Here is a 14,881-nt window from a genome sequence, read left to right as displayed (position 1 = left end):
AGGTCTTATTGACTCCTAAATGACCAACGAAGGGAGTTTCATTGACTGGACTAAGAATTTCCTGTCGAGATGACTTAGGAACAAAACTTTTGATAGCTTACTGATCATCGCCTCATATGATCTCCATGTTTTCAAAAGGACACAGTTTTTTCTCCAGCTAGCAGAGTGGTACTTGCCTGGCTTCACTTTCTCTAATAGCTCTCTGAAACAAACAGGAGAACGCAGGATCTTGTTCATGTTTAGCAACGCATTGTTGTCATTCGTCTCCCTGATCAGAATAGAGACATGAGTAGTAAAAACAGAATCACTGTGATCAATGCCTCTTGACTGATCAATACCAGGGGTACAAATTACGTCATCAAAAGAGTGACCAATAATGTTTCAGCTAAAGAAATAATTTCCTGATCAACATGATTCTCAAGAGCTTTTTTTGTCACAGCTCCGTAGTTGCACAAGCATGGTATAAATCGGAAATTTCAATCTCAACATGATCAACCTTCTGATCCAAACAAGGTTTGTCAGTGATAATTAGATTAACCACAACCTACATTGTCTAGCAATAAATGCATGCCCTCGATGGGTAAACAAGACACCCATGACAGTCACGGGTCCTTAACCTAAGTCTGATGACAAATTGACACAATGGAGAGGAACATTAACAAAGCCGCACTCTAGTCCCTGAATAAGAACACTTTCAGAACACTTCTCAGAGAAAGGCATAGTACCTGATAATACAAAGTTGAGTAGATCCCGTGTCCCTTAGGATTTTAATATGTAATACGTGATATATAGCCTTTTTACATAACTGGTTAATAATTCTCCATAATAAAACCAGACTGGAGATTGTTTGACCATAGCAATGTATTGCAATCAATACATGACCGTGACTTTGGCCTGTTAGAAATTGAAGCATTTGGAAATATTCGTATGAGACCGAGATTGTTTTATTTTCACCAAATGAACCTTTGTGAGTCAAGGAATAGTCACTATCTGTTAAATCAGCATTCTCAAAGGCTCTGCCTTTCAGTCATCAAGATAGGTTTTGACATCACTGGATGCAATTCTTGAATCTCTAAAACTAACATGAGCTGTCTGAGGTTATCGTAATCTTGATCAACGTTCTTGGCTGAGCAGCACCGTTCAAACAGTTGTTCTTTCTTTGAAAATTTTTTCTACAATCCCTAAACCTTTGTCGATATACCTCTGATACCAGCTCATAACCCTTCACGATATATCCCTTAACCACATCATAATCAGCACCTTGTTTGTACCGACAGTGAAGAGTAGACCTCTCGTGCTTTGACAACAAGTACGCTTTTTAAAAATAGAGTCCGATGCTCTCTTGGACATCGCAAATTTTCAACAATGTTCTCAAAATGAGAAAAATATTGAGTTACTTCTTTTTCGTTAAAGGTTGGTACTAACCCAATATTTCTGGTAACAACGAAACCTAAACTTGTGTGTAAGGGGACGGGGTGGGGAGAGCTAGATTAGATTTCATAACCAACCATCTGATTCACATCTCATTAATATCTACTCATTTAAGCAAAACCAATTTTATGGTTAATCAGCTATGGCAAAGTTCTAATTATGCAGATTACAAAATCTAGTCATATGCTCGACCATGCATAATTATTGATGCAATGTGTACTCGGGAGTAGATGTATCAATATATAAAAGCAGACATTGAAGTAGGGTCAATACATTTACTGTCAACGTTCAAAGAATAAGGTTATAAATCACATCTTGTGTGTGTACAAGACTAGAGTACTGCCTTACCCTTTACCAGAATAATGTTTTGAAATCTCATCTTGTGTGTGCATAAAACTAGAGTAATGCCTTACACTTTACCAGAAATAGGTTTTTGAAATCTCGTCTTGTGTGTGTTTAAGACTAGAGTACTACCTTACCATTTACCAAAATAAGGTTTTGAAATTTCATCTTGTGTGTATAAGACTAGCGTACTGCCTTGCCCTTTACCAGAATAAAGTTACAAAATCTCACCTTCTGTGTGTATAAGACACGATTCCTGTCTTACCCTTTACCACAATAAGGTTTTGCAATATCAGTGTGTGTGTGTGTGTGTGTGTGTGTGACTAGATTACTGCCTTACCCTACCAGAATAAGGTTATACATTTCATATAGTGTGTGTATAAGACTAGAGTACTGCCTTCCCCGTTACCAGAATAAGGTTATAAAGCCAAATGCGTAAGCTAGAGCAGTGGTTCCCAAATTGTGTATGCTGTGACCCTAACATGGCCTCCAATACGATCCTCCCAGCACTCAAGGTACTGTGCAACATTCAAAAAGCGGTGTCATATTGGCGCTCCTTCTTTGCTGCAGAGAAGATTTTTCAAGGTAGTAGGACTCCGTAAGTAATCGCGTCTGTTGCATTAAGGTGAAGGAGAAATACTTTGAAAATAATAACTGCCAAAATCACCCCACACCCCCCCCTCCCCGCAGCCTTCGAAGGTGCTCCTCTTCGTCTGGTGCCAAGGAGCAATAGCTCCTTATTAACCCCACCCACCCCACCCACTTCGTGCCGACACTATTTGTATAGCTATTTAATTATGATTTATATGCAGTCTTTAATGAAAGTCACTAAAGCGGCCTTCATTGACAACCTGGGGATATTGCAGGTATGAACGTATGGTATTGCGAACATGTGAATCTATCGAATCTCAACCTCCAGTTTCATTCTGTCATCTCTTTGGTCCTTCACTCCTTCCCGCTATACACAAAAATCTACCGATAAAACTAGTTGTGTTTATTGACTGGATTGTGTGATGAGGTTTGGTCTACATTTATATTAATGAGTTATAATAACAATCCCAGGCTTTAAAGATCAAATGGATTGCACCTTATAGGTGAGATGTATTTCGTTGACCAGTTGTTTTTCGAGTTTATATGTGCGCACAAATGAAACGTAATTAGCATCACTCTAAACTGGACAAGAAAGAAGCAGACATACCTTTGAACTCATGAAAAAAATTGTGTCTCGTTTAAGCCCTGCTCCACCCCTCACAGCCTAAGTACTTAACCAGTTCTGCCGATAATTGTGACTGAATTTGATATGCTCTTCATTTTCCTTCTCCAAAAGGTGTCATTGGAATGTGCCATAGCTATTCTAACGGGAAGCCTTTGTAATAAACGCTCAACTCACCCCCACCATTATTTCCAAAGGAAAAGAAATGTCTACCGCTTCAAGATTTATAGATCCGTATATATCCATTATGGTATGTCTAAATAATTAAAAGAATACATAAGTACTCCAAAGAAATGTTAGAAAAATCAAAACAACTTAAGTAACTAACGTTTTCAGTCGAACAGTGATGTACGGTATTTATCGCCTCCCCCTTTTGTAATAGAATAAGTGCAGTATTAATTTACATTGAAAATACTGATATCTAATAATATTGGTCAGATTCAGTTACTTAGCGGTTAGTCATCTTTTTACTCTGTTGACAATATTTCCATATTTACATTTTGTTATTAATGTATTTTTTGTGGTCATGGTTTATTTTGACAGTTTACGTAAAAGGCGGTCTGAATTAAATTTCCCCACCTTTAACTTCACTAAGTCTACAAAGTAACGTTAAGTCGTTTATACTAAAATATTCATAGATAAGCTTCGTCATGATAGCAGTAACGTTTCTAATATGCTTTTGCAGATTTGTTTAATTTTGTTTTATATCCGTATGCAATCTGCACTGAAAGTTACACAACGTGTCCTGCAGCGACAACCTGGGGATGTGTTATCATTGTATCTTTAATTCTTATTTACTTTCAAGTCTATTTTTCATTCTTGCAAGCATGATCATAGGGTCATGTGAGCATTTATGTCTTCCTTTAGCCATAAAGTATCACAAACGTTTCCATTCGAATGATTTAAAAAAATGAAAATAAGTGTTTTTCTTGAATTCAAATAGTCTAGCAAGAAGAAAACAAATGAAACGACGTCTAATGAACGCAGTAAAAGTGATGATGTAATATCTAATTTTCTGCCAAATATGTAATATCACATTAACTGCAATACAAGAGAAGTTTCATTTACTTATTCCGATAGCCGTTTCTAAAAACTAAGTGTGTGTGTGTGTGTGTGTGTGTGTGTGTGTTGAGGGATGGGGCAGGGGATTCAGATATTATATTATAAACAATATACATATTAAATTCGATGGTCTAATCCCAATACGGAACACAAAAATGCGACTGAATAAGTAATACACTATATAGCAACTACAGCTTCAATAGTTTTTGCAATATGAAAAGAGTCATAAATTAAATGATGTCACATGGGCTAAAATTGTGCGCTGCTGATGTGTCCATGCACTTTACTCTCATCGCATTCTGAACGATTCTCCATCTTGCTTGTCCCAAACTCTAGCTGCATTTTGTGATTGATGGAGCCATACAAGAAACCTTCTTTGTACATGATCTATAGAATGGAAAAAATACAGGATTGCACATGACTGCTCATTTAAAACGAAATTAACGGACTGAGTCGAACAGCTAAGATATTTTGCCAGTCTTCTTAATCAAAGAGCAAAATTATTCGACGACGTTCATAATTTTCATTTCAAATTAACAAGTATGTAGCATCATGACAAAATTAATATCTATTTATAGAATCCATAAGAAAAGTGCATTGACGTTTAAGGACATTCGGATATATTACACCTTTTCTTTACATCATGACGTCACAAATCACATGCGATCACCTGGAACATCCTTGTCTCTTTCTAATGCATTGTGAGGATCTAGTAAAGACTTAAACAGCTGATTATTGTCGGCATTCATTGGTAGTCTTCTTTTGTATTTTAGTTGGAAAGATTATTAAGAACGTTCTCTGTATTCTAAAGTTCCATTTAATGAGTCAATAGTACAAGAAAATATGCGATCATAGTGCACGTATACAGCAAATCATTCTGACCGGGGCTGTACTTTGTAGTCGCTGTGACCTGTATCAAGATTCAAGTTAATCTTTGGCAGGACATTTAGCGACATCGTTGGTCCAGCTAAAGCGTAAACAAGGTTTATACTCCGTTCTACAGAAGCAAGATGGCCAGTACAGAACGCCCTTATATTTGCCTGCATTTTATCTATCATCTTTCGTCGTCTTAACCTCATTGAATTATTCTTTTGGTTCTATTTCATTCCAATAGTTGGTACTTGTGTGCATGCCTCAAGCATACTGGTTTAGACATGTTTCCATCTTATGAAACGAACTAAGCCAAATAAAGTTATAATGAATGCAACTATACCAGCTTTTGTTATGATTCGTTTTAAGCACAACAGTCAGCTGTATATTCCTTTTCAAGACTCGCAATCCTAAAATTATTTCTTAAGTCACACCAGAGTGTAGTTTATCGAGAATTACAATCGGTATGATGCGACAGATTATAACAGTCTAATCTAGTGTCCGATTTATGTACCTGTCAGTGAGAACGTCAAGATAGGTAGGCCTATATATGTTGTTGACTTCAGAACTGGATTGAGATTATGCATCGGCGAGAAAATTGACGGTGAACACGTAAGAACTGTAAAACAAAAAATTAAATTATGAAAGTAATAATCAATAATTACAAGCAAACAACACCACCCTAAAATTATTAAACGTTTGGCTGACTGTAACTGATTTCCAGTAATATTGTTTATGCTGATATTCATTTTTTTATTCTGAAAGTAAAAGACTGACAGTTTTAGCCAACCTCGGACAAAAAGGAATGTAATAAAGCCAATGGATTTTTGTACCAGAGAAGGCACTCTGATTGTTAACAGACTTTATCTTTGCATCTCACAAGGTTATTATTTCTTAACCAATTTACGCATTATTTTATTCAGCTTTGAAACACGGTTGCTATGGCAGCATTAAATAGAAACATCAGTCTTTAAAAAGATAAATGAGAGATTAATTTTCCATGATCTCGTTATATACTGCCATTACGTGGTGACGGAGTAGGATAAATTATAATTTTTAGCGCAGTTTATAAAATATTCAGTCTTAGGGTTCGACTTGCTTCATATATTATTCATGCGACTGAAAGTTTAGCATGAAATGAAGTGCGGGTTGATGATTGTAATGAAGTGGAGTTCATTTACCCTGGTTAGCCAAAGATGACTAGTGTATATTATATTGTGACAGAAGAACATGAACACTGAGAGAGAGAGAGAGAGAGAGAGAGAGAGAGAGAGAGAGAGAGATTTTAAACTTTTGACTTCATGATTCCAATGAAGTTTCACCTGGAATGAATTTCCAAGTTTATAAAATTACCTAAAGACACCCATGTAGCGGAAGCAAACATACCATTAGATGAGGCACTAAAATTAACTATACAGCTTACAGACAGGCCGATCAAGGTGACATGCCCTGTTTCACTCGAGAAAAGTCATTTTTAAAATCGTAGTGGCATGAATGGGACATTATTAATGATTGGTTACGCATACATTCAGCATTTGTATCCAAAACTGCAATAAATAAAAAGAAAAGATTTAATAGACATAAAGAAATAAATTGTTTGATTTATCCTGGAAGGAGAGGTAGATATATACTTTATCACTATTGTGAGTACATTAAGCAAAATATAGAGGGACAAATGCAATCCTTCCTGTCAAACATTAGATGTAATATAAGAGATTAAGTAAAATACTTCTGGTCCCCGAGTCTTGAACGTAATTAATTAACATTAGCAGTAAGGAAACGCTCAGTCATCAACTTTCGTGTCCATCCTAAATTTGGATTGGGTAAAGTGACGTGCGGAACATTGATTAGTAAATAAATTAAAATAAAACGTAGGTGCTTATAAACGTCGGCTTCATTCATAAACTCTCATTAACGTCTTTGACTAACAGTATCAATTAAATAGGCACAGACCTTACCGAACAGCAAATGCTTTTTGGAATGCTGGCAACAATGCGTCAATATTGATGTTGGTTCTCGTCATCTTGTCCATGTGTGTGATAGGGTTTGTAAGAGCCTCTTTGAAACAGCTGATCAGTGGCCCAAGAAGGCTACAAAGGCAAGCAGTTGTCTTTGAAGCCAACATTAAATTATTTTTATCTGTCTTCTGTATTATTCAGCCTAAAAATTTATTTTAATATTTCCACAAACGTTGTTCAATATATATTCAACCATGAGCATAAGAAAAATGACTATCGTACAGAATCCATACCCTGAGATGTTATCTACGCTTTCATTCTGTTTGATAAAATGAATGATCAATGTTATGTGACAGTTGAACCTAACGTTGTGTTCGTTCTCTCTCTCTCACTCTCTCTCTCTCATAAAGACGTATATATCACACTTATTTTTCTACATATATCGCATACAAATCACATACTTAGATTTCCAACGCATTTAAGATTGATTACAAACAACAGTGTATTGGCGGAATAAAAGAACTTTGCATAGTCCTGTTCAGTGTGTCCGCTACGAAATGTTTAGTATACATATATTGTACACAAGTGTAATATTATCGTACTTATACGTTGGAAACATTTGCTATGTATATATACCATAAACTGTTCAATTAGACTTAATAATCCGCTTGTTTAAATGAATATATATATATATATATATATATATATATATATATATATATATATATATATATATATATATATATATATATATATATATTAGGCAATCTCCGTTAATAATCGGTAGCCTCCGAGTGCCAAAAACGGATATGACGTACATTATGACGTACATTTATCTCTTCTATTCAACCTAGCCATTCATGCGTTTACTTTCCCCGCGTAAAGTGAGAAGAAAAATAATCTTTTCCGTCACACGAGAAGTTTGGATCTTCTAACTCCGATTGAAAGCTTTGTGGTGCATATGGGAAGAAAGATAGAAGGTGTATAAATAAACTATATCACAAACAAGATTACAGTACAGTAATGTTACTTCAGATGTAAACAGTAATGTCTAAAAGAAGTTTAATCCTTCTTGAATGTGCCGAGTGTAGACATTGATGAAACACTTTATTCAGCATTACTATAACCAAGAGGAACTCAAAATGGTTTAAAAAGAAATATGAGGTATTACTCTGAGACATTTATCTGTATAAGCGTTGATTCAGTCACTTACATACATACATACATACATACATACATACATACATACATACATACATATATATATACATACATACATGCATACATACATGCATACATACATACACACACACAAACACACACACACACACATACATACATACATACATACATACATACATACACACACACGAACACACACACACATACATACATACATACATACATACATACATACATACATACATACATGCATGCATGCATACATACATACATACATACATACATGCATGCATGCATACATACATACATACATACATACATACATGCATGCATACATACATACACACACACAAACACACACACACACATACATACATACATACATACATGCATACATACATGCATGCATACATACATACACACACACACAAACACACACACACATACATACATACATACATACATACATACATACATACATACATACATACATACATACATGCATGCATGCATACATACATACATACATGCATGCATGCATGCATGCATGCATGCATGCATGCATACATGCATGCATGCATGCATGCATGCATGCATACATACATACATACATACATACATACATACATGCATACAAAGTTATTACAAAATCACCTTCCCAATGTCTGGTACTGTTTGTCTGCAAATATTTAAGCTGTGACAGCTTGTAAATCACCTGTCAGAAATTGAATAAATAACAAAATTAAGTAAAATGTAATAAATGTTACTACCCAAAAACAGCAGTGCTAAATTTATCATGTTTCATTTAAATAATCATTAGATAGTACAATACATTGTGGCACTTCCTATATTCCTATTTGTCAAGAAGAGTTACAACAAGTTTCCGCAGATTAGAGAGTTTTTAACAAGCGTACTTATGATTGTAAATGTACATACCGTATTTTAAAAAAAAATTATGGTCTCTACACAGAGGGTCTATAAAAATGAAATTAAGAGCATCGGTCAATAGATAGTAGGTTGTCCGTGTTATACTGTTACAGTCTGAACCACACAGTCCTCTATCCATTGATCGATTCTCTTCAACTCATATGCATCAAGCTCCAGTGGGTGGTGGTGGTGGAGATAGGACAGTGTACGATTGCTCTTGAGGTGTGGAAAACAAATAGCTGTTCAAAGTTATCATTTTTGACACTTGCAATCAAACTTATAAAAGTAAAAGACTAATTAACTATTAATAACATATTGCCAATTAACATCCCAAATTATGTTTAATTCATCGTTCTCTATCCGTAGTTTATGTTGTTTTATTTTTCGACAACAAGAAGCATGTACGTCCACTTGGGATAATTCTACGTCGTTTCCTTTTGGCGTCCGGCTGGCTTCCTGTCTAAGTGGAAAATCTTATCTTAGAGGAGGTAACAGCTGGTACAGTATCTGGTGGTTTGGCAGTAGTCAATGCTATCAACATTATGACACTAAGGCAGTTCACTGTAAATAATAATAATAATAATAATAATAATAATAATAATAATAATTATAGTAATAATAGCAATAGTAAAAATAACACTACTACTACTACTACTACTAATAATAATAATAATTAAAATACTAATAATAACAATAATAAATATGCAAAAAGACATAACTGTAAAGGTTGAAACAAGACAAGATGTTTTTAGCACAGCTTAAAATATGAAATTTGTACTTAGAATACACACTCTGAAACATCTTGATTCTAATGAAGATTTCCAAAAAAGACACAACTTTCGAATGTGAAGCTCGGCTTTTATATCTTCTAGAGGCGTTATTGTGGAATGATACGCTCATGTAAATATAAGAAACAATACGTTTCAAATGTAGTGATGATATCATTTAGTTGATGATATTTGATAATGTTTTGTGGGCTTGTACGTAACACAAATAAAGGACGGACGTGATAAGCATTATAATCGTAGCGAGGTCATGTTCCATGGGATAAACTTAAAACTAAATGCTTCATTTTGTGAAATCCTTTAACACTTAATCAACATATGCTTTTCTTTCTGTGAATTTGTTAAACCACAAAAGAAAACACGAACGTGGTGCTTCAAAATGTACATTTTCCAAGGCTTAAGTTATAATCTTTCAATTCCCAACTTTTGTTCCTTCAGTACAAATGCCGTGAAATACGTACCTCCTAGAAAATCGTTGTAATAATTTGCCTGTATCTTTGATTTCTAAGACGGAATGTATTTTATGATTAGAGTAGTTTATTTGATGGCAGAACAAATTTTTATATTTTTTAATTCCTGTTTGCTTTCTTACAGGGTACAACGAGTTTACATTTCCATCTCCCCCATCCATGCTTTTGCTTTCTTTCATAGCTCAATAAATGATGTTTACTGTTACATTAGCACAAAATTTAATGACATTTGCTGTCCCAGCACACGTCTAGTGGTGCAGAGAAATGACTTTAACTATTGTCGTAGAATAACTATATTGCTAAAAAGCATTTCGTTTTACTATTGCAGTTAAGTGAAACAAACTTTTACTGTTGCAGTATCACATAATTTAGTGCAGCAAACTTGAGTGTTATTGCTGCGGTAGCTGGCAATTTAGATAAAAGACGAATTTTATTGTTATAATAACACACATGTTATTGAACATATACCTGATGTTTACTGTTGCAGTTATATATATGTTAGTGGCGAAAACCAACTGACTTATAATGCTGCAGTTACATTCAATTTAATAGAACATAATCTGATTTTAGCTGCATTAATATCACTTATTTTAGTGAAGAATCTGACATGTACTGTTGCCGTGGCATATAATGTAGTGAAGACACTGACATGCTCTGTCACACATTTGAGCGAAAGAACTGAGTTTAACTTTAGCAGTGCCATACAGTCTCCAACGGAATGTTGATATCATTGTGTGTTAGAGAACAGCAGATCTCTGGATGCTCTTTACTCCAAACGGCATATTGATGCTGTTGTTATGTGTTTCTCTAATGTGTGCTTTTAATTTTTATTCTTGATTGGGCTTAATGCCTACCTCATTTGTCATCATTCAAAGAATCCGAAAAGATAGTAGTTGCTTCCTCATGCTTTTATGGTTTTCCTTATGAGAATCCTGCAGGTCATTCTCTTGGATGCATTTAGATAATATAAGACTGTGTAGTCCAACTCCTAAACTGCCAGAGCTCAATTAGAAAGACTATGTACAGATTCAAGTTAAATGCCAATGGCAGTGTCATCATTACTCTGTGACATAATTATGAGCAAAAGATGTACTTTTGTGATGTATTTGGAAATATTTATCGTGATTTCTATTCGCTTAAATATACATAAAATTCGGAAATAGAAAACAATCCTTTCCCCGCCAATAAAACAAAACAAGTGGCTGTATGGTGTTTACCATACTAAAGACTGGTTTGCGATTTGACGCACGTTTTTTTATATCTTCTACAGGCGTATTTGCGCAATGTTGCGCGAATATAATAATAAGTGACATGAATTTGAAAATGTGCCGATGTTAAGATGTGGTTGATGATGTATGATAATGTTTCATCAGCTCATACATAACACAAATGTAGGAGAAACGTAATAAACATAATAATCGTAGCAGGGCCAAAGTAACAGGGAGAAACTCAAAACTAAATGTGTCGGTTTAATAAATCCTTCAATACTTTATCATCAGAAGCTTCTCGTTCAGTGAATTTGTTATACCACGAAGAAAACATTAACGTAGCATTTCGAAAGATAGTCTTTGTAAAGGCTTGAGGTAACATATTTTAATTTTCAAATTTAGTTCATTCATTACTACTGCCATGAAATTCGTACCTGCTAGAAAAGTGTTCGAATAATTTTACTATGTACATTAGTATCGAATGACAACTAATTGGCCTAAAAGATTACAAAAGTAGCACCAATGTAATAAATTCGCTTGTCCTGCAGCTGTAGCAACACGTAAGTATAAAGGCAATGTTGATTCTAAATGCTTCAGTGCTTCTTGGTACAATTTATCTCACAAAGCAGCGGCTAGTTTGATGTGTCGTGTTTTGCTTTAGGAAACCAATATAGTATAAAATACAAAGGTATGTGTGGTTCTTGTTACTAGTCCGAACATACAAAAGCGATGTCATCAAAATGACGCTTTTTTCTAGTTTAAGCTTCATTTCAATCAATCTTATCCACACAAAATTGTGTACCGACCTACTTACCATAAAATTAGTTTCAATATAACCAGAACCACACCTAATGTATATTTGGTCTTTGGTCTAAATCTCAATGATTCTCTTGCTAAATTCATCTCATAATAACACCGATCTTGATCTGTCGGAGAAGTATACTATATAACTGCATAGTTTTTGTATTAGAAAATACAAATATTATTAACATTTGAGATATTTTTCATATTTAAATTTTCTGAAATAAAAACAAGAATAATGGCACAATATTTAGTCAAATTTCCATCCTGGCTAATGCTTTCAGAGCAAAATTAGGTTACTGGAAAGCCGGTATTTATAATTCTTAGAAAGTGATTTTGGATAAAGTATCACTTGTTTGCACCAAAAGGAGAACATATGATCAGCTTAGAGAACCATGCGATACAATATACATTTCGCAGGCATATGTAGCCTTGGATTTACGAAAACAGCAACATGAAATAAGATGAAACCAAAACCCATTCCATTTTATTTATTAGTAATTGTTAAATAACCGTCTAAAGATTCGAAATTAGCTTTGTGAAAATAATCGTAACATGGTCACATATCCCACATAAGCAAATATTCATACATCTAAGAATGCTTAGGATCCGATGTTCACATCCAGTACTTTATATAGGATCTCAGTGTAGACATAGATAATCGGAAGGCAAATATCTGTTATTTTCATCACGAATATCCTAATGTAGGTATCTTATGACAGAGTGGGGTCTTGTTTGATCGGTTGATACCACATTCCCATGAATCATTCATCTTAATAATTGTTAACCGACCCTCTTAAAAATATACGAAAAATGTTTAAACAGATCATTTGAATTATGTTTGGATAGTTGATCTTAATGAGGACATGGCATGCGTCCCATAGATACAAATGAGGACATGGTATGTGTCCCATAGATACAAATGAGGACATGGTATGTGTCCCAAAGATACAAATGAGGACATGGTATGTGTCCCATAGATACAAATGAGGACATGGTATGTGTCCCAAAGATACCAATGTGGACATGGTATGTGTCCCATAGATACAAATGAGGACATGGTATGTGTCCCATAGATACAAATGAGGACATGGTATGTGTCCCATAGATACAAATGAGGACATGGTATGTGTCCCATAGATACAAATGTGTATTCTTGTTTACACGTTTTAGGGATCAGAATGTCACATTTTGTTGATGACCTAGGATATTTTGGTACCTTTTAATTGTTCTGAGATGCATACAATTAGCTATATTCCCTTGCAATATATCATGAGTAAGATCACTTACAGTAATATATTTTAATTAAGTACATTGTCATATAACTTCCCTGTATACTGTTATGTACTAATTTTTTCACAAATGTTAAAACCTCACCATCCCACGTTGCCATAAAATGTATGATTCATACTGTATCTAATTAGTTATTTAGCCTGTAAATGGCTAAATATATGTTTAGAAACCGCATTTATTTTTGAACAAATTTATCACATTATTACATGCCTTTTTTGTTTTTAAATTTCTGAGTGTCACTGTGTATAGTGTAGTTTGTGTTACTGCGCTGAAAAATACATCTTTTCGTGTCTTGCCTGGTACCTGGTACAAGGTGGAAAAGATTCAATTGTTTGGAAGCTCTTCTGTAGTGGTGGTAACATGGTTTCAGGGGGATATATGCAATGTGCCTGGCGTAAGTAACCTAGATAAGCTGCTGCTAGTACCAATTTTAAGTCTTTGGTATGACTCGGCCTCCCGCATCCGAGTTGGATATTCTAACCAATTAGGACACCGGAGCGGTCGCAACATAACACTGGTATTATTGGCACTGTGAAACCTGTATTAAAATGTCCTGGAACGTTTAAACTTAATCGTTACGAAGTGCAGGCTGTAGTATACCTGGTGCAAGTTTAATTGTTTTCTTTTCTCTCTCTCTACATCCCCGGATTACGCCCCTTATCAATGAGGGAGAGGGAAAAGTAGAGAAGATTCGATGAAAATCTGCACCATGTTTAATTAATTTAGAACAAGAGGATTATATTTTGTATCGTTATTTGATTACGACGCTAATGATTAGCCAGTGGACATTCATCACATATTTAGAGAATAGAGAATCGATAGTCTTCTATTCAAATATAACCTAGTGCTAAAAAATTGGCGGATCACAATGTGATTTGCAATTATTAGTGATTCAAATTCTTTAACCAGAACTTTCAAAGCGATGTTATATATAATATATTTACTTATCTAGCTCTGGTAAGGTCGCATTCCGTACTGGTAAAATAGCTGTCGTTTCGGCAGCAGTCAATACTATCAGTAATATGGCACAAATGCAGTTCACTGTAAATAATAATAATAATAATAATAATAAATATAGGATAAAACGGCATACTTATAAAGGTGGCAACATTATAAGTAGATCTAAACACCATTTAAAATAGGAAATTGTTACTCACTATACACACATTGAAACATCTTGATCCTAATGACGATTTCCAAAGAAGACACTACTTTTGAAATCTGACGCACGGTTTTTATATCTTCTGGATTCGTTATTGCAGAATGTTGTGCGCACGTAATTAAAAGCAACATTAATTTTAAAATATAGTGATGTTATCATGTAGTTGATGAAATATGG

The 14,881-nt window shown here is 34.6% G+C and overlaps 1 protein-coding gene across 42 annotated transcripts in view; it reads right to left on the bottom strand.

The window, feature by feature from the left end:
• LOC149799978 (uncharacterized) overlaps positions 1–14,881 on the bottom strand; it is a 19,676-nt gene extending 4,795 nt beyond the window's left edge. The window contains exons 1-7 of one of the 42 annotated variants that reach the window (XR_016421279.1): positions 14,700–14,852; positions 14,487–14,583; positions 8,713–9,546; positions 6,872–7,008; positions 6,342–6,465; positions 5,433–5,537; positions 102–4,435 (exon numbers count right to left, since the gene is read on the bottom strand). Coding sequence is in view for 5 of the 42 variants with exons in the window: in XM_089959506.1 (XP_089815632.1) it covers positions 102–202; positions 6,877–7,008; positions 14,487–14,583; positions 14,700–14,835 (466 nt within the window). In the remaining 37 variants the exon portion in view is untranslated. The other 41 variants (XR_016421268.1, XR_016421269.1, XR_016421278.1 and 38 more) reach the window with 41 other exon arrangements.

This window comes from Sinohyriopsis cumingii, chromosome 5 (assembly GCF_028554795.1).
Source record: "Sinohyriopsis cumingii isolate HCF-2022 chromosome 5, ASM2855479v2, whole genome shotgun sequence".
NCBI classification, from domain to species: Eukaryota; Metazoa; Mollusca; class Bivalvia; order Unionida; family Unionidae; genus Sinohyriopsis; species Sinohyriopsis cumingii.
This window is presented reverse-complemented; position numbering and strand designations above follow the sequence as displayed.